At 44.1% G+C, this 21,555-nt stretch overlaps 1 protein-coding gene across 1 annotated transcript in view; it reads right to left on the bottom strand.

Moving 5' to 3' along the window:
• The window catches only part of pcdh15b (protocadherin-related 15b), a 1,616,824-nt gene that overhangs the window by 428,546 nt on the left and 1,166,723 nt on the right, over positions 1 to 21,555 (bottom strand). Inside the window, exon 23 of the mRNA XM_078565941.1 lies at positions 11,111 to 11,204. Within this exon, the coding sequence (XP_078422067.1) occupies positions 11,111 to 11,204 (94 nt within the window). The remainder of the gene's footprint in view (positions 1 to 11,110; positions 11,205 to 21,555) is intronic.

The following is a 21,555-nucleotide window of genomic DNA, read 5'->3' as shown; positions in this document are numbered from 1 at the left end:
AATTTTTTAATTTTTCTATTTTTTAAGTTTATAAAACTTTCAGCGCTCTCCCTGAGACAGCACTTAGTCTCAGGGGGCAGTGCGCTCTTTCGCGTGCATGCATGAAAGAGAGCACTTTGACAGACGGAGAATCCCTCCACCCCCCCGCACAGGAAGTGCATAGCGCTTCTCGTCGGGCGGCCCGCTGGGCGGGCCTTAATTGGCCGCCCACTCAAAATGGTGGTGGGGCCTGTTTCGGCAGCAGCAATCGGCTGCCCGCCCGTCACCGAGCCGGTGGGACCCACCCGCCCAACAAGGGCAAAATTCTGCCCAATCTCTTTTTTAAAATGATTGCTTCTTATTCTCTCACATTCTCTAACCTCCAGCCTTGCTGAAAAAAAAACAATTTTAGATAGTGACTTGTGCTTCCACATCATGACCTGTGCTATTAGTGCATTTATTTTAAACTAATTAAAGTTTCCTACAAATGTATTAAGGTCTCTGTTAATATTAATATTGTAAAGCGTGATTTAGATCTCTTTGTTTGGGGGGGGGGGGAAAGCTATTAAAAAGCAGTCAGAATCTTGTGAAGGACCCTGAGAACTAGCCTAAGAGAGGGTGATGGAATACCTGCTGGCAGCTGCAGTTTGATAGCTCTGTTCTGTCATTTTGATGATCAAGGTAAAGTGGTGAACTACTTTAAAGTTTATGTTTGTAATTTGCTCAATCACCCAAGTATTGCCAAGCCAGTGGATATAAAAGAACTAATTTAACAGAACTTTTATCAAACTACATCACAGACTAAGGCTGTGATGGGTGGAGGGGAAACCTTTGAGGAGCGAGGGAAAGAACTGCTGCTTCCCCTAGTCCACAAGGAATGCTATAGAAAGCAGGTAGATTTTGAAACTGGCATTTCTCACTTCCTTTTGGCTGCTGGGTTTCCCAAGCTTTGAGAAGCCTACGCAGGACAGCAGATAAATTTGAACTAGGCTCCTAAGCGCACGGTGGGAGTCTGATTTAAATATATTAATGAAGTGTCTTGCCTCTGCAAGGCAGGATACTCGCACATCACACAATCTGGCACTATAAAAATGACAGCAGTCATGTACTTATTGGGTTGGGATCGCATTATTCAGTTTTTAGGAATTAACCCACCACTATTGTGAAGAGGTCAATATCAAACCCATTCTGTACATTCACTCCTACCTGAAATGTCACTAAGGGTAACCATAATATAATGAGCTCCAACCTGTGCAACAAGCTTCCTGTCTGATTGACAGCAGTAAAAAGCCTGGGTTCTGAATCTATGTTGCAGCAGTTTAAACGACTCCAGCAGCAAAGTGTTATGTCTTTTGGTGGCAGACTGCAGAGTTGACTACAAAGTTTTAACTCCAGAAAGAAAGACTTGCATTTATATAGTGCTTTTCATAACCTCAAGGAAGCTTTACAGTCAATGAAGTACTTTTGAAGAGTCGTCACTGTTGCCATGAAGGAATCACAGCAGCCAAATTATACACAGCAAGCCTTCATAAACAGTAACATGATGATGAACAGATAATTCATTTTCTTCTGTTGATTGAGGAATAAATATTGGCCAGGATATCAGGGATAACTCTCCTGCTCATCTTCAAAACAGTGTCAGGGGATTTTTTTACATCCAGAGATGACGAGGCCTCTGTTTTTGTCTCATCTGAAATGAGGCATCTTAAACAGTGCAACACTTCCTCAGTACTACACTAAAGTGTCAGCCTAGATTTTTGTGTTCAAAACTCTGGAGCAGGGCTTGAGCCCACAACCTTATGACTTAGAGGCTATCAACTGAGCCTTGGCTGCCACTGGATCTATATTAAATCTTAAAGATGGATAAATCATTTATTTGCCAATGCAGCGAATAAAATAATTTTGTTTATTAATTAATCTGACTGTTCTTTATATTTTAAATAAATTCACTTCTTTCAGAAGCAGGTCTAACTTACATAAAATGGTCAAAATTCATTAAAAAGCAATCTCAGTAGCTCACAAATGTAATCATAAACAAGTCGGAGGAAAAAAAGGAATGATTTTCTCTCATGAATACAAATAAAATACATCAAAAAATTAGAGAGGCAAATAGAAAATCAAGTCAATAATACGCTGAATTAAAATCCCATTCAATTGATTAATGAGTTACACTTTTTCTCACAAATGAAGGGTTTCTGAAAGCATGTTAAATGGATGATGCTCGTGATGTGCAGCTGCACACATTGAGACAAATAGGTTACCCTGGTTGGCACACTGCATAGAGATAAGTTGTCTGAAAGTCTGGCAGAAAATAGCTGACAGGGTGATTGATTGCTCACTACAACACCCAGAAATCCTGGCTATAACTGTGAAAGATAATGTCACACTTGTGGAAAGATGCCAAGGTAATGCTAGTCAGGAGATTTCTATAACAAGTCTCTGAACCGAGTATAAACTGCTCATCATTCCAAAGCTTTCATTCAGTATTATGGGCCTTTTGAATGGTTAGGATCCATGCGCACAGAGTAGCACAGCAGACAGCTAAGCTGCAACCTGCATTTGAAATGGTCACACTAAAATATTAATAGGGCATCATATAGTCAAGCCTTCTACAACACCTTAGCTCCATGTTGATTTACTAGCATAGGATGATCTGCATGATGGACCCCTTTAAAGCCCCTCAAAGCTGAAATCTTCCAACTGCTACACATCGACCACTTCTTTTGACCCACCACTGACAGCCAGGCCTTAAACCATCTTGACCTTAAGCTTTTGAATTCACTCCCTAAACCTCCACAGCTCTGTGTTCTCCTTCATGACCTCCTTAAGACTTATTGTTTCTAGCATACAGAGAGTATGTTTCACAAGTACTTTATTGACTGTAATGCATGTTGGGACATGCAGAGGAATTGAAAGGCACTGAATGAATACAGGTGTTTCCTTTTCTCTTTTTATCTCTTTGACCAACAGTGGAATTTTCCATGAATTGCACCAAGTGCGGTCGGGGGCATGAAAAAAGACGTTGCGCTGTATCATTCACTTCCCACCTCCTTAATTACGTAGCCACAGGAAACGCACCGTTTTGCTGGCGAGCGGCCTCTGAATCGCCCGCCACACTGTTTCCTCACTGTTTCCTCACTCCAGGTACCACATCTAAACTGCAGCCGCGCGCACAGTTCTCAGTGTTTGCAGCCCAGGGCTGCTCCAGTGAAGATAGGGTCATGAAAGCCAAGAAGAGTCCAGTGACCCATCCCCGGAATACTTTTTGGAGACTCGCCATGATGTCCTCTATCCTTGCTCTGGCTGCAGGAGGTCCAGCAATCTCACCGTTGTGATTTGGGAGGCGGTGGCAGTGGCGGTCAACACCAATGCTGCAGAGAAGAGGCTGGCCATCCAGTGCAGCAAAAGGATGGATGATCTCATCCGTGCCAGCAGGGTAAGGCAATCATCTCACCACTCTAAACTCACACATTCAGTAAAATGATGGAAGGGGTCATCAACAGTTCTATAAAGCAGCATTTGCTCAGCAATAGCCTGTTCACTGGTGCTCAGTTTGGGTTCCACCAGGGCCACTCAGCTCCTGACCACATTACAGCCTTTGTTCAAACATGGGCAAAAGAGCTGAACTCCCAAGGTGAGGTGAGAGTGATAGCCCTTGACATCAAGGCAGCATTTGACCGGGTATGGCATCAGAGAACCCAAGCAAAACTGGAGTCAATGGGAATCAGGGGGAAAACTCTCCTCTGGTTGGAGTCATACCTAACACAAAAGGAAGTTGGTTGTGATTGTTGGAGGTCAATCATCTCAGTTCCAGGACATTACTGCAAGAGTTCCTCAGGGTAGTGTCAAAGGCTGAACCATCTTCAACTGCTTCAACAATGACCTTCCTTCCATCATAATGTCAAAAGTGGGGATGTTCGATGATCATTGCACAATGTTCAGCACCATTCGCGACTCCTCAGATACTGATGCAGCCCATGTCCAAATGCAGCAATACCTGGACAATATCCAGGCTTGGGCTGACAAGTGGCAAATAACATTCGTGTCACACAAGTGCCTGGCAATGACCATCTCCAGCAAGACAAAATCAAACCATCATCCCTTGACATTCAATGGCATTACCATCAATGCATCTCCCACTATTAACACCTTGGTGGTTACCATTGACCAGAAATTGAACTGGACTAGCCATATAAAATGCTGTGTCTACAAGTGCAGGTCAGAGGCTAGGAATCATGCGACAAATAACTCACCTCCTAACTCCCCAAAGCCTGTCCACCATCTACAAGGCACAAGGCCGGAGTGCAATAGAATACTCTCCACTTGCCTGGATGAGTGTAGCTCCAACAACACTCAAGAAGCTTGACGCCACCCAAGGCAAAGCAGCCCACTTGACTGGCACCCCTTCCGCAAACATTCACTCCCTCCATCACTGACGCACAGTAGCAGTAGTGTATACCATCTACAAGTTGCACTGCAGGAACTCACCAAGCCTCCCTAAACAGCACCTTTCAAATCCACGACCAATACCATCTAGTAGGACAAGGGCAGCAGACCCATGGGAACACCACCACCTGGAAGTTTCCCTCCAAGCCATTCACCATCCTGGCTTAGGAATATATCGCCATTCATTCACTATTGCTGGGTCAAAATCCTGGAACTCCCTCCCTACCAGCTCTGTGGGTGTACCTACACCACATGGACCGCAGCGGTTCAAGAAGGCGGCTCACCACCACCTTCTCAAAGGCAATTAGGGATGGACAATAAATGCTGGCCTAGCCAGTGACTCCCACTTCCCTTGAATGAATGAGAAGAAACTCACAAGGCCATCACACATTCACTGGCATTTCACTCACAGCCAGCTCAAGGGACATCACCATTCACCGTCTCACACATACCCTCACATCTTGCTCAGATCAACATGTGGCCCCACACACAACATATCCACCTTCCCCAGTACAGCCGCCGTCCTGCAGCCTCTTCCCTTGCCTGAGGCCACTTCTCCCTCTTTCCCAAGCAAGCCCTAGCCCCGCAGCCAATGAAAAGCCACCTGCGACTTACCGTTGGTCTGATAGGTAGAGGCCTGCCCATAATCCCCCCTAAAAGCGGTGAGGTGCTGCCTATGAAGCCTGGAGCTGATGACTGCGAGTGCTGACCAAAGCATGGTCGGCAAACAAACCTCGAAGTCCCGAACGAAGTGCAGGTCGGCAGGTGCTCACCCTTTATGTACCATTGTGAAACATGTCAGTGTGCAACCATGCTGACGTGATCTCATGATCCAGCGTGGGGGGATGATTCTGACAAGCAGTGCTTATAACGAGATGCTAAAGTATTGAAATTAGGTTCCCGGCATGCGGAGGCAGGAAACACAGCATGCCATTGGCAGGTGGAGCGAATGATCGCAAACTGGTTTCATGACAACATGAAACCGATTTTTGCAATCTCCTGATATTTTACACTCCCACTTGCTATGACGCCCACCGCAAACAGGAACGAAAAATCCCGGCCCAAGTTTTTAGTCACCTCTCCTAATATATCAACACACAGTGGGAACGAATTTCTTATGATTAATGCTGAAGAGTTTCAGACATCGCTAGTAAAATAAAGTGAAATTGGTTGGCTAACTGAAATTGTGCTGTGTGATTTTTTTTTTAACTTTGTGGCACATATCTCTAAATTTTCCAACTATCACCCCTCATGAGATTCTCAAACTGTTCCAAATGAAACATACCCTCTCTTTTATATCCCAGAAAAGAGATACTTGACCCTATGAATTTGAATGCAAAATCTCAAAATCAATAAAGGAAAGGCTAATCAAATACATTGAGGCATTCGTGAAATTTGCATATATTTCAAAATGGGAGATTAGAATCTGATTCAGAAGTTGTTGTCAGGCAGATTATAACCTCTATCAGAATGTGAATGGGGCAAGTTTTTGGCTTAACTGTCAGTTGAACTACATAAGCACAATTACAGAGTTCTCAACAGTCACTAAAACAAAACTTAGCCAAATATATATCTGTTTTGTCACATCAAAGCCAGAATCAGAAGACAGCTGTCTAAATTAGTCCTGTATATCCTATTAAATGTCAAAGCGAATAACTTTTTCTTCTATTCAATGTTTATGTGTTCTCATTAAACTAATACAGGACAAAACCTGTTCTACTGACATTCAATTGACAAGTTTAAACAGAAGCTGGATCAATATCGGGGCTTTGAAAAATGCTGGCGTGAGGTCAGAGTGAGAGTTCCAGTGACAGCCGAGGATTTAAAAAGTAACGGGTGCAAGGGCAGAGTGGGAATTCCAGTGAGAATCGGGGCTTTGAGAAAAAACCGGCGCGAGGACAGAGCAAGAGTTCCAGCGAGAGTCGGGTGATTTAAAAAATAACCAGCATGAGGATGGAGCAAGAGTTAATTAATATTTTATTGTGTTTACTTAAATTCCAATTTCGGTGCAATAAATAAATAATTTGAGGCATGGCAGGGCTACTCATACCTGTTGAGTGCACCTGTACCATGTGGGGACTCCAGGATGCTACCCGTGTCCTGGACAACTACATGTGCAGAAAGTGCCACCAAATGGAAAAACTCGAAGGCCGTATCTTGGAACTCAAGGAACAGTTGGTGTCACTGTGGAGCATACGCGAGGCTGAGAGCTACATGGATAACATGCTTTATAAGGTTGGCATCCCACAGCTTATGTAAGAGCAGGCAAAGAGGGATTGGGTGGCCGTCAGACAGACAAGAAAGGCAAGGCAGGGAGTGCATCAGACCTCTGACGACATCCCACTTTCTAACAGGTACTTCGTTCTGAGTACCAATGGGGGAGAGGGTTCCTCTGGAGAGAGCAGTGACAGTCATGACCAGAGCACCACGGGTGGCTCAGCTGTGCAGGGAGGGAGGAGAAAAGACAGGAGAACAATGGTGGTAGAGGATTCTATAGTTCAGGGAACAAACAAACGCTTCTGTGGTCACAGACATGATTCCAGGGTGTATGTTGCCTCCCTGGTGCAAGGGTCATGGATATCACTGAGTGGCTTCAGAGCATTCTGAAGGGTGACGGTGCATAGCCAAAGGTTGTGATTCACATTGGTACCAAGGATGTAGGTAGAAAAAGGGTTGAGGTCCTGCAGGCTGAGTTTAGAGAGTTAGGAAAGAGATTATCAAGCAGGGCCTCAAAGGCAGTAATCTCTGGATTGCTTCCAAGACCATGTGCTAGTGATTACGCAAATAGGAGAATACACCAGGTGAATGTATGGCAGGAGAGATGGTGCAGAAGGGTGGGTTTCAGATTTCTGGGGCATTGGGACCAGTTCAGGGGAAGGTGGGAACTGTACAAGACGGATCGTCTACACGTGAATAGGGCCGGGACAAATGTCCTTGCAGGGACATTTGCTAGTGTTGTTGGGGAGGGTTTAAACTAGACTGGCAGGAGGATGGGAAACTGAGGGCAGATTAAGATAGGACAAATTCAGATCAGGGAGCGGGAGACAGAAAATTAGCGGATGACTCTGAAAGACAGAGGAAGCAAAGTTTAAAAGGTTTACAGTACAGGGATTTGGCAATGTTAAAAAATAATTATTTAAATGCAAGGAGTATAGCAAACAAAACCGAGGAGCTGACGGCCCAGATAGACACATGGCAGCATGATATCATCGCTATCATGGAAACTTGGCTTAAAGAGGGGCAAAAATGACAACTCAACATCCCTGATATAGGGTATAGAGAGGGAGGGGTCTATAAAAGGTGGGGGTGTAACATTATTGGTTAAATAATCAATTACAGCCAAGAGGAGGGATGATATACTAAATGAATCATCAAATGAGGCTATATGGGTTGAGCTCAGGAATAAAAAAAAGGGGCAGCCACACTGCTAGGACTGTACTATAGATCCCCAAATAGTGAGAGGGAGATAGAAGAGCATATATATAGGCAAATGTCTGAGTGCAAAAACAACAGGGCAATAATAGTTGGGGACTTCAACTACCCTAATATCAACTAGGATACGAACAGCATAATAGACACAGAGGGTACAAAATTCTTGAACTGCATCCAAGAGAATGTTTTTAGCCAGCACGTAACAAGCCCAACGAGATGGAGTGCAATTCTAGATTTTGTCTTAGGAAATGAAGCTGGGAAAATGGGTGAAGTCACAGTGTGTGACCATTTTGGAGATGGTGACCATAATACAGTTAGATTTAGTATAATTATGGAAAAGGATAAAGATAGAACAGGAATAAAAGTTCTCAATTGGGATAAGACAAATTTTATGAAGTTGTGAGGTGATCTGGCGAAAGTGGACTGGTTACAGCTACTTGAAGGGAAATCAGTGACAGATCAGTGGGAGGCATTTGAAAACGAGATTCTACAGGCACAGTGTAGACATGTCCCCACAAAGAAAAGGGTGGGACTGTCAAATCTAGAGCCCCCTGGTTATCTAGAAGCATTCAAAGTAAGATAAAAACAGAAAAAGAAAGCTTATGACAGTCACAAAGAACTTAATGTAGAAATTACTGGGGTGAAGTAAAAAAGCTAATTAGGAAAGCAAAGAGAGGAGATGAAAAAATATTGGCAGGTAAAATCAAAGAAAACTCAAAGATGTTTTAACAGTACATTAAGAGCAAGGAAATAACTAAGGAAAGCGAAGGGCCTATCGGAGATCTACATAGTGACTTGTGATGTTGAAGATGTGGATAGGGTTCTCAATGAGTACTTTGTCTCTTTCTTCGCTTAGGAAACGGATGATGCAGCTATTCTAGTTAAAGAGGAGCGTGAAATATTGGATACAATAAGCATAATGAGAGAGGAAGGACTGGAGCGGTCGACATCATTGAAGGTGGAAAAATTACCAGGGCCAGATGGGTTGTATGCCATGCTGTTAAATGAAGCCAGGGACGAACTAATGGATGCTCTGAGGGTCAGTTTCCAATCCTCACTAGATATAGGCAAGGTACCAGAGGACTGGAGGTCTGCGAACGTTGTACAAGGTGCGACAGATAGACCAAATAATTATAGGCCAGTTAGTCTGACTTCAGTGGTGGGCAAATTATTGGAATCAATTTTGAGAGACAGGGTAAACTGATATTTAGAAAAGAACAGATTAATCATGGATAGTCAGCATGGTTTTGTTAGGGGAAGGTTGTGTCTTACTAATTTAATCAAATCTTTTGAGGAAGTAACAAGGATGACTGATGAGGGTAGTGCAGTGGGTGTTGCCTACATGAATTTTAGTAAGGCATTTGACAAGGCCCCACGTGGCAGGCTGGTCAGAAAAGTAAAAGCCCATAGGATACAGGGAAACGTGGCGAGTTGGATGTAACGTTGGCTCAACAACAGGAAACAAAGGGTAATGGCTGATGGGAAATGGTTTCCAGTGGCATTCCACAGGGCTCGCTGTTGGGTCAGTTGCTATTTGTTGTATATATTAATGATTTGGACTTAAATGTGGGTGGCATGATTGGGAAATTTGCAGATGACACAAAAAATGGCTGTGTAGTTGATAGTGAAAAAGATAGCTGTTGTCTCCAAAATTTTATCAATGGTTTGGTTCAGTGGGCAGTAAAGTGACAAATGGAATTCAATCCCGAGAAGTGTGAGGTAATGCATTTGGGGGTGGTGGGCAAACAAAGCTAAGGAATACACAATAAATGGGAGGATATTGGGAGGGGTTGAGGAAGTGAGAGATATTGGTGTGCATGTCCACAGGTCCCTGAAGGTGGCAGAACAGGGGATAAGATGGTAAAGAATATATATGGAATGCTTTCCTTTATTGGACAAGGTATAGAATACAAAAGCAGGGATGTAATGATGGAACTGTATAAAACGCTGGTTAGGGCACAGCTGGGATTTTGTGTACACTTCTGGTCACTTCATTACAGGAAGGATGTAATAGCTTTGGTGAGGGTACAGAGGAGATTTACAAGAATATTGCCAGAGCTTAAAGGTTGTAGCAATAAGGAAAGATTGGATAGGCTGGGGTTGTTTTCCTTAGAACTGAGGAGGTGCACAAGATTATGAGGGGCCTAGATGGAGTAGACAGGGATGCCCTGTTTCTCCTAGCAGAGAGGTCGATTACCATGGGGCACAGATTTAAGGTGATTGGTAGAAGGATTAGAGGAGACATGAGGAAAAACTTCTTCATCCAGAGGGTGGTGGGTGTTTGGAATTTGCTGCCTGGTTTGGTGGTGAAGGCAGAAACCCTCAACTCATTTTAAAGGTACCTGGATCTGCACCCAAAGTGCTGTAACCTGCAAAGCTATGGACCAAGTGCTGGCATTAGAATGGGTAGCTAGTTCTTTTATTTTTTGGCCAGCGCAGTCACGATGGGCTGAATGGCCTCTTACTGCGCCGTAACATTTCTATTGTTCTATTGTATTGAAGATGTATTCAATATTAGAATTTTTTTTTAGGTGAGTCAGAGTAAGGCATGTAGGGGGCAAATGTAGTGAGGTTATAATATACTTTCATGTCACTGGATGGGAGGACAAGTTGGGGTCAAACAATAACAACAAAGCCCCAATTCTTTGACCTGCACTCCTACCCAATGAAACTATGATCAAAGAACCTGGTCTTGCTGAATTTGCCCATTCTCCCTTCCTAAAGCAGGAATCAACAGCTGGTGTAGAGCAAAGTCAATGACAGAATAGAAGAGAACTGAATAGAATATACAAACACTTCCCACTCATGAATTTCTTGTAATAAAAACAAAAAAATGCTGTAAAAACTCAGCAGATCTGACAGTATCTGTGGAGAGAGAAACAGAGTTAGTGTTTCAAGTCCGTATGACTCTTCTTCATACTGGACTCGAAATATTAACTCGGTTCCTCTCTCCACAGATGCTGCTGGACCTGCTAAGCTTTTCCAGCATTTTTTGTTTTTATTTCATATTTCCAGCATCCGCAGCATTTTGCTTTTATCTATGAATTTCTTGTTTTCTATCAACTTGGAAAATCAGTGCACCACAACAATGCTCAAATTAAATTAATAATTACAGCTAGTGAATATACAAACCTTTCTAATAGTGATGTCAAAATACCAGAATAAACCTTTATAATTTCAATAGAAAGGAATAGACTATAACAGCTGCAAACAGTACAAAACAATTACCAATCAAAGAATTTAATTGACTTACCGAATCAGGCTTGCCATCAGATGCTGTGACAATAAGTATGTATCGATCGGTGCTTTCCCGGTCTAAAGATTTTTCTAAGACTAGCAGTCCAGTACTAGGGAAAATAGAATGCAAGAAAATAAACATTTATGAACCATTATACATGTTGCAAAGTTTTTAAAATATTGATATTAAACAGTGAAAAATATACTCCTATTTTATAATGTGGTAGTTGTGAGGGTTTCAATAATTAGGGTACAATCCTTTGTGAGCAAGATCAGGAGTATGTCGCTTACCTGGTGCCAGGGTGAGGGACATCTCAAACCCTTGAAAGGAAAGTGAAAGGAGAGGGGGGCGATTCACTTGTTGTAGTCCATGTTGGGACCAACAACACAGGAAAGTGTGGTTTGCAGAGAACCAGGAGTTAAGTGAAAAACAAGGTTTCAAGGGTTATAATCCCTGGGTTATTATCTGAGCCATATGCAAATTGGCATAGGTACAAGCAGATTGGGGAAATAAACACATGTCTGAAGGAGTGGCAAGGAAAGAAGGGCTCTACTTCATCGACCACTGGTACCAGGACTGGTACAAGGAGGAGATGATGAGTAAAGCAGTCACACGGGCTTTAAGCAAGTGAGTGGTGCGGGGAGAGCTTAAGTGGAAAAGGTAGATAGTATTGCAAAATAGACAAGAGGGGCAAGGATTAGAGCACCTGTTGGAAATTGTGCTTTAGGTACTACAGGAAAATCGAAAACTATATACATAGGGCAGAATCCTGTGCCTTCCCCTTGGCAAGTTTGGGGTGGGGGGCATTTAATTGGTCAGAGGGTAGTGATTCCATTGCCTTCCCACCTCTACCCCAATCAAGCCCATGGCAGAAAGGCCCATGGATAGCTTTCCCACCCCGCCACCAACCAACTCAGCCCTCCCCTGCGATCTCATTCCTACCACCACTCACCTGTGCCCGAATCCCTCCTCGATCCAAGGCCTTGGGCGGGTGTAGTACCAGCAGCAGCCACTACCTTCCTAGTGGCGCTGCTGAGTACAGAAAAGCAGTCGGCCTCTGATTGGTTGCCAGCTCTTGGCAGGTGGGAAATCTGCCCCCAGGGTCCTTGATCCCAAGGGAAGATTCACCTCTGACCTGTTAAATTCCCGAGTGGCACAAGATGTGGAGGGCCTTCTCGAAAAGAGGCAATTTGGGGGTCACCAGCTCTCCAACGAACAGCCGACACATCCGTTGCCTCCACAAGATTCCACCCATAAAATAATTTAATAAGGAAGAAGAAATAGGAAATGTGTGAGTAAAACATTAGAGCAGAAGCACAGGTCAGGGTGTGTGACACAACGCATTCTTTATACAAACACATAGAGTATAGAAATAAATTGAAGAAATTGGAGATGCAAATTGCACTTGAAGGGTTTAACATGGTACACATTACAGAGATATGGCTGCAAGATGGTCAGGACTAGGAACTAAATATATCATGCTATAAGGTCCACAAGAATGTTTGGGAAATGGTAGAGGGGAAGGAGCAGATTTTAAGGATGAAAGGATAATTAAGGATGAAATAATTTCAATAATAAGAGAAGATATAACAAGAGGTAAGCAGGCAATGGAAACACGGGCCTTGATTTTGAACACTGCGGCGGGCAGTGGGAGTCAGGAAAACTCTCGCTCGGCTCCCCTGCTTCAGGGGAAAGTGTCCGCAAAGATGGGATTTTCATTGCCAGGGCAGGTGCAGGCTGGAGATGGGCCAGCCAACCCGGGAAAGAAGTCAGAGGCAGCCACTTGAGCTGCCGAGTGCTGGGGCTGGCTCAGTGCAGTGGGACTTCATCCCAGTTATAATGAATAAAAGTAAAGACCTCTAGCCCTCACCCACCATACAATCCCTTCCATGCCGCCTCATGCCCCTATGCCAGGCTATGCCTCTCCACCCACCTCCATGGCCCCTCATGCCCATGTCAAGGTACGTCCACCAAATAGCACCTATGGCCCCAAACTCTAGCACTTTCACGCCCATTCACGCACTGTACACTGTATAAAAGCAATGAACCCCAACGTGACAGTAAGATGTGCTAAAAAAAAAATTAACAAAAACAAGCATTCATTGATAATTTTCCACTTTCTTCAAAAAAAACCTCCTTCGTACTACAGGGCAATAAAAGTGTCAACCATCCAGACCCTTTAAAGTTTCAATAAATGAAACTGCAGGCACTTTGAGCCTCTTAACCTTGTGTAAATAAACATTGTGAAATTGACAGCAGAGATTAGAGAGCCAGAGCTGTAAATCAAGCAAAGTTTTCTCTGAGGCTCTGTTGTTTTCATACTCTAATGGATGTCTGGACTCTCAGCCAATCGAACATAATGAGGCTTGGCTGAGAGTCCAGAAATCCATTAGCCTAGAATAGGGGGTAGAGTGGCCATGGGGGGAATGGGTGGAGGGGCACAACTTGGCATACAGGGCATGAGGGGATATGGGGGGGATGACTGAAAGGCATAGTAGGTGTGTGAGGGGCATGCGTTGGCATGGGGGGTATTAGGACAGCCTTTGGACTTACATTTTAGAAGGCCCCCTCATGCAGACTATGCATGACAACTCGTGTGAGGTGCCATAAACTCATTGATAAAGATGGCCCGAGTCCATGAAAATTGCGAGGACTAGCACATGCCTATCTACCTGGCCTTTGGCTACACTCTCTCCCACACAGACATAAAGGGCCTGGAGGTCTTCCAGGTGCCCTGGCAACCTGGTCTGCTGCTGGGTGCCTGACTCAAGGCAGTTGGTCTCCACCTCCATGCTCCCTCCCTCCACCCATCCATTGAGTTGGGAAACTGAAGGATGACAGGAAAATCCCAGTTGTTCTCCCAATCTCACCTTTAAAAAGGTCTTTATCGAGCCTAATTGCCAGCCGGCCTCAAACTGGCATCCCCAAAAATGGCCAACGCAACAACACCCCAAGGCTGAATGCCAACACATGCTACCACGGGAGGAGGCCTGAAAATTCGGCCCATTATGGTTAGAAGTAAGAAACAAAAAAGAATTTAAGACTGATGTGGAAGTAGTATATAGGCCTCCTGGTAGCAGCTGTGAAGTGCACAAGTGGAGAGATTAGGTGAGCATACAGCAAAACATGGTGGTTTTAATGAGGAATTTTAACTTGCAAAAAGATTGGAATATGACTAGTTCATGGCAGAAAGGTAGTGAATTTCTTGAGTGTGTTCATGATAACCTCTTTCAACAATATATCCTAGAACTAACAAGAGGTAGGGCATTTTAAATTAAACAATGAATAATGGGGTGATTTACTCAGAGCCTAATGGTGCGTGAATATTTATCTAATAGTGAGAATATGATGGAGTTCAACGTAATGTTTGAAAGGGAGAACCACGAAACAGATCTTAAGATTTTGGATTTAGGTAGGCTGGCTGCAGACTTCAAAATGAGACAGACTTTCGTAGTAAACTCAGCAAAATGACAGGAGATCAGTGTGAGATGTTTGAAAAAGAATTTAATATAATACAGAACCAGTTTACACCCCTTAGTGGTAGGAGCAATATATGTCAAAAAAAACAGCCAGAATCAAGGAAAGAAGTAAGAGGCAGCATAAAACTAAAGGAAAATGCAAAAACTAGCACTGATCTAGTAACTGGGATACCAGCTCTACAAACCTCCAAGATATCTTCAACTCTGGCCTTAAGCATTCTCAATTTTATTGCCCCACCACTAGAGGTTGTGTCTTGCAGGTGCCAGGGCCCTAAGCTCAGGAATTAAAATTTCTCCACCTCTCTTCCTCTTGGTCATCTGCCCTAATATCTCCTTGTGTGGCTCAGTGTGAAATTTTACTGTGTTAAAGGCACTTTATAAATAGAGGTTGTTGTTGTTGTTCATTTTTATCGATAGAAAATCCTGGGCTTTGGTTTGTACAATATTGCCAGGTCTAAAGTAGAATTTTGACTAATTTATGAACAGGCAAAACGACAAAATGACAATCTTAATAAATTTGACAACTATATCATTATAAAATCAATTTGTTTGCTTTTGCTCTTGAGACTCCATCTCAACTGGACTCTGTTAATTCTACTATCAACCACTAAGGAAACTGCTGCTGATTTTTTGACACTGTGGATCTGCCCAGCATGACTTAAAACCAAAACACTGTGGCACTAAATAAATTCAGCAGGATACCTGTACTTATGCTTCATGATAATAGCTTACAATGGGCTAGATTTTGCTGTTGAAATAACGGCAACTAATTACACTCACATTATTATGTGCAAATGATGCATTAATCTCAGGAGATGGACAGTTGTGTAATTAAATATCCAAAAGTTGTTATAAGAGTTGCAATACTGTCTGGCTCACCACTGATTTGCATTTAATGGGGTGAAGTTGCTATATTTGCATGGAGGATATATACTAAGCTCACCACAAAATAAGTTGTCAAATTATTTCAAGTCTAAGTATACTTTTGAAGTTGTGATAAGTGTCAATTATTACCAATCAACCTCTCTGGCATTAAAAATGAACTATAACAAACAGGAATGCCATCTCATTCCTTTGGGTTTCAATTGCTGGGGATTCTAAAATTTCTAAAGTTTCCTTAGCTGTTGATGGTAGAATTAACAGAGTTCAATTGAGATGGAGTCTCAAGAGCAAAAGCAAACAAATTGATTTTATAATGATACAGTTGTCAAATTTATTAAGATTGTCATCTTGTCATTTTGCCTGTACATAAAGAAGTCAAAATTCTAATTTGGACCTGGCAACATTGTACAAACCAAAGCCCATAAAAATGAACAACAACAACAACCTCCATTTATAAAGTGCCTTTAACATAGTAAAGTGTTCTAAGGTGTTTCACAAGAGCGGTATCAGACAAAATTTCACACTGATCCACACAAGAAGATATTAGGGCAGATGACCAAAAGCTTGGTCATTGAGATAGGTTTTAAGAAACGCCTTAAAGAAGGAAAATGAGGATGAGAGGTGGAGACATTTTAATTCCCGAGTTTAGGGCCCCGGCACCTGCAAAACACAACCTCTAGTGGTGGGGCAATAAAATTGAGATTGCTTGAGGCCACAGTTGAAGGGATGCAGATATCCTGGAGATTTGTAGAGCTGGTATCCCAGTTGCTAGATCAGTGCTAGTTTTTACATTTTCCTTTTCGTTTTACGTTGCCTTACTTTACTTGACTCTGGCTGGTTTTCTTTGGGAAGTGGTGCTCCTGCCACTTAGGGGTATAATTATACTCACGTTATTTACGTGCAAATGATGCAGTAACATTTGGAGATGACCAATTGTGTAATTAAACATCTAAAAGCTGTTATAAGAGTTACATCACTGTCTGGCTCACCACTGATTTGTATTCAATGGTGCAAAGTTGCTGTATTTACATGGAGGATATAAATTAAGCTTACCACAAATGGGCGGAATGTTCCAGTTCCCCCCACGGTGGGTTTAATGACGGATGGTGGGGGGAACAATGTGGCAGTAGCTGAAAAATCGGTTTCCCATCGGCATAAAACGATAGCGGAAACTTGTGCTCCCGCCTGCCATGGCCTGTTAATGGGGCGCAGGTGAAGGCCCGACCAGAATCGTCTGTCCCGCCCGATTCTCCGTCCGCCAGCAGGGTATCACGCCAGTCCAGAGCATGTCTGGACCAATGTGGCATGGAGATGTCAGGATTTACCTAAAAAAGGCCTGGGGCAGCCTCCAGAGTTCGGGATGGAAGATGGAGGCCTCCAGTGACCGGACACTGGAACACCACGTGCAGCAGTGGGTGGGTGGAGAAACTACCGGGTGGATATTCTATCTTCAGCAGCTGCCAGGAAGTGGATGTTTTCCCTCAACCGTAGGTAAGTTGATGTCCAGGTGCCTTTTAAATATGGCAGACAGATATGATGGCAGGGTGCGTGCCACCCAGGCTGCCTTGCCATGCAAATCGTCGGGAAACCACTGACTGCATAATTAATGAGGCCAGTGTTGTGCAATATAGCGTGAATTCCCATTGGCCTCCACAGCTAGAAACATTGCCCATTTCCACCGCTGCCACTGGACTTAGTCCTGGAATGGAAAATTCCGCCCATTATTTCAAGTCTAAGTACACTTTTGAAATTGTGATAAGTGGTAATTAGTGCCAGTCAACCTCTCTGGCATTAAAAATTAACTATAACAAACAAGTGCGCCATCTCATTTCTTTAGGTTTCAATTGTCATGATGCCATATCATCATCTCACAATTTTGACAACTTGCTACTCAGAAAAATTTAGAATCTAACTGTGCAAGGGCAAATCATCTGATGGCAGATGCTGTTAGATGCCCTGTTACAGCAAAATCTGGCCCATTGCATTATCAAATTCCTCATTCCATGATGCCAGTGATAAAGCACTTAATTTAAGAAAAGCCAAGAAACAAATTTATGACTGGTATTCATTTGTATTGTTATATATTATTTATTTTCTCCTTCGGCATCCTTCCATCTGTGAAAGATTATGGACATGCAGCAAACAAACCCATTTCAGATGGGATGTCTCCATATGGCGCACTGTTACCAATGGCTGGAGAGGTCAATCCATGAGAGGCAGGATCTGCCACAAGAGCCACATATGAGCTACCAAGTGTCATCCTGGCATTGGTGTCTGTTGCCAAGGTGCTGTAGCCACTGGCCATCGTGATGGTGCATGCCAGCACGCAGAATGGGTTACCATTTTCCTCTGTCACTTGCTAGTGACTCCTAGGTGTGATAATCCATGTTTAGGGCCTTCATGCCATGCTTGCGAGCATCCTTGAAGCAGAGCTTTGGGTGTCCTACTGGCCGTCTGCCTCTGGCTAACTCACCGTAACGAAAGCCCTTGGTTATTGCAACTATCTTCCATCTTGTGGACATGTCTGAGCCAATGAAGCTGCCTTTGTTTAATGTGTGCAAACAAACTTGAGAACTCTGCCTTTGAGAGGCATTTAATTCCAGGACTTATGAAACAGATTGCTTAGCTCCCTTAAGCAAAGAATACATGGTTGTACCATACGACCTGATTTCTTCCTTGGTTTGGCTTGTCAGATTTTCAAATGGTGAAATCACAGTGCATTTTATTGATGATTTACCTGTCATCAAAATGCCCATGACTAATCTGGCTCATGTTCTGGAATTATTTAAAGTATGGGAAAATATGTTTTTAAGTTTAAATGTTATCAGTAGTAGCTCTACTCAGGTTACATTGTGAAAAAGATATCATTTTTCTGTCTTGATCTTCCAAACTAAAAATAGAGAAAATATAAGATGGATGGCACAAATAGGATGATTTTATTACTGCAAAGGAAGTCGAAAAGAGGACTGGTTTTCCTGGTTCAGTGCAGCCGCTATCAGTTTGCATCTGGTGTGTGCTAGAGAAAATCCCAGAGAGCTGGTTTCTGGCAATTTTCAGCATTCAATTCATTTACACAATTTTCTTAAACTCCCTGAATAGCTTTGTCCTTAAATGTGGCGGCATGTAGCTGTATAGGGTGGGGGTATGGTTAAAAATTCTTTCAGCCTTCAAAACATTTCAAAAAATGAATTGTAAAGGATGGGGGACAAAGGTGACAGAAAGTATTAAGTGAAAGTAAATCCAAAACAGAGACATGGGGCAGAATTTTCTGCCTGGCGGGTGGGTGGGCCCGACCCAATCTCTGGCGGGCGGGGAGCCGATCCCCGTTGGAGAAGTGGGCCCCGCCGCCATTTTACGTGGGCGGGCCCAGCATGACGTCCGGTGGGAAGCGCTATGCGCTTCCTGCGCGGGCGGGGGGGATTCCCCAAATGCGAGAGTGCACTCTTTCGCGCATGAACACAAAAGAGCGCACATCTCCCTGAGGCTAAGTGCTGCCTCAAGGAGATCGCTGACACTTTAAAAAATATTAAAAATAGAAAAAAAAATTCCATGATATGTCCCCCTCATGTGACAATGTTCATAATTTACATTATAACTTTATTAAAATTTTTGCAACACCGCATGAAACCTCATCCTGCCGGTGGATGAGGTTTCATGTTTTATTTATTTGCCGCTGAGGCTCCTGGCCTGCCCGCCAACCTTAAGGTTGGACGGGCAGGTCCTTTAATTGTTTAAATGACCCTGTCAATGGCCTCAATTGGCCATTGACAGGTCGGCGGGCCTGCAGCTGATTTTGCTGTGCCCCCGCCTTCCTGAAAATTTAAATGGACTGGGATGACGTCAGGGGTTCCGCCCGATGTCACCGCGCGTCATTTTACATGTCAGCGAGCTGGCCCCGCCCCCTACTCGCCAACGGCAAAATTCTGCCCATGGGGCTGAAGATTACGTGCTGCCGGTGGGTGTGTTTCCATGGGGGTGGGGGCATATAAAATAGGATGGGCACCAATCCGACTAGCTTCCCACTCAGCCCGAGCTCACCCCCATAATGTGTGGGGGTGGGCGCCGAAATAGGCAGCCTGCCCACCATATTTAAATGAATGATGAAGGGTCATGTTATCAGGCCAATTGTTTTTCTTTATTCATTCATGGGATGTGGGTGTCACTGGCTAGGCTAGCATTCATTGCCCATCCCTAATTGTCCTTGAGAAGGTGGTGGTGAGCTGTCTTCTTGAACCGCTGCAGTCCATGTGGTGTAGGTACACCCACAGTGCTGGTAGGGAGGGAGTTCGAGGATTTTGACCCAGCAACAGTGAAGGAAGGGCGATATATTTCCAAGTCAGGATGGTGAGTGGTTTGTAGGGGAACTTACAGGTGATGATGTTCCCAAGTGTCTGTTGCCCTTGTCCTTCTGGATGGCAGTGGTTGTGGAATTGGGATTGGAAGGTGCTGTCTAAGGAACCTTGGTGAGTTCCTGCAGTGCATCTTGTAGATGGTACACACTGCTGCTACTGTGTGTCGGTGGTGGAGAGAGTGAATGTTTGTGGATGTGGTGCCAATCAAGCGGGTTGCTTTGTCCTGGACGGTGTCAAGCTTCTTGAGTGCTGTTGGAACTGCACTCATCCAGGCAAGTGGAGAGCATTCCATTGCACTCCTGACTTGTGCTTTGTAGATGGTGGACAGGCTTTGGGGAGTCAGGAGGTGAATTACTTGTCAGATGATTCCTAGCCTCTGACCTGCTCTTGTAGCCACAGTATTTATATGGCTAGCCCAGTTCAATTTCGGGTCAATGGTAACCCCCAGGATGTTGATAGCGAGGGATTCAGCGACGGTAATGCTCTTGGGTGTCGAGGGCCGATGGTTAGATCTCCTCTTGTTGGAGATGGTCATTACCTGGAATTGTGTGGCGCAAATACTACTTGCCACTTGTCAGCCCAAGCCCGGATATTGTCCAAGTCTTGCTGCATATGGACGTGGACTGCTTCAGTATCTGAAGAGTCGTGAATGGTGCTGAACATTGTGTAATCATCAGCGAGTATCCCCACTTTTGACCTTATAATGGAACGGAAGTCATTGATGAAACAGCTGAAGATGGCTGGGCCAATGACACTACCCTGAGGAACTCCGGCAGTGATGTCCTGGAGCTGAGATGACTGACCTCCAACAACCATGGCCATTTTCCTTTGTGCTAGGTAAGACTCCAACCAGCGGAGAGGTTTCCCCCTGATTCCCATTGACTCCAGTTTTGCTCGGGCTCCTTGATGCCACACTCGGTCAAATGCTGTCTTGATGTCAAGGGCAGTCAGTCTCACCTCAACTTGGGAGTTCAGCTCTTTTGTCCATTTTTGAACCAAGGCTGTAATGAGGTCAAGAGCTGAGTGACCCTGGCGTTCGCAAACTGAGAGTCAGTGAGCAGGTTAATGCTAAGCAAGTGCCACTTGTTAGCATTGTTAATGAATTCTTCCATCACTTTACTGATGATCGAGAGTAGACTGATGGGTGGTAATTGGCTTGGCTGGATTTGTCCTGCTTTCTGTGTACAGGACATGCCTGTGCAATTTTCCACATTGTCGGCTAGATGTCAGTGTTGTAGCTGCACTGGAACAACTTGTCTAGGGGTGCAGCAAGTTCTAGGAGTGCAAGTCTTCAGTACTATGGCCGGAATATTGTCAGGGCTCATAGCCTTTGCTGTATCCAGTGCCTTCAGCCGTCTTTCGCTATCACGTGGAGTGAATCGAATTGGTTGAAGACTGGTACCTGTGATGCTGGGAACCGCCGCAGGAGGCCGAGATGGATCATCCACTCGGCACGTCTAGCTGAAGATTGTTGCAAATGCTTCAGCCTTATCTTTTGCACTGATATGCTGGGCTCCCCCATCATTGAGGATGAGGATATTTGTGGAGCCTCCTCCTCCAGCTAGTTGTTTAATTATCCATTCACGACTGGAAGTGGCAGGCCTGCGGATCTTAGACCTGATCCATTGGTTGTGGGATCATTTAGTTCTGTCTATCACATGCTGCTTATGCTGTTTGGCAAGCAAATAGTCCTGAGTTGTAGCTTCACTAAGTTGACACCTCATTTTTAGGTATGTCTGGTGCTGCT

Source organism: Cetorhinus maximus, chromosome 20 (genome assembly GCF_964194155.1).
Source record: "Cetorhinus maximus chromosome 20, sCetMax3.hap1.1, whole genome shotgun sequence".
Taxonomy (NCBI): Eukaryota; Metazoa; Chordata; class Chondrichthyes; order Lamniformes; family Cetorhinidae; genus Cetorhinus; species Cetorhinus maximus.
The sequence above is the reverse complement of the archived record's forward strand: the minus strand, read 5'-3'. Positions and strand labels throughout refer to the sequence as shown.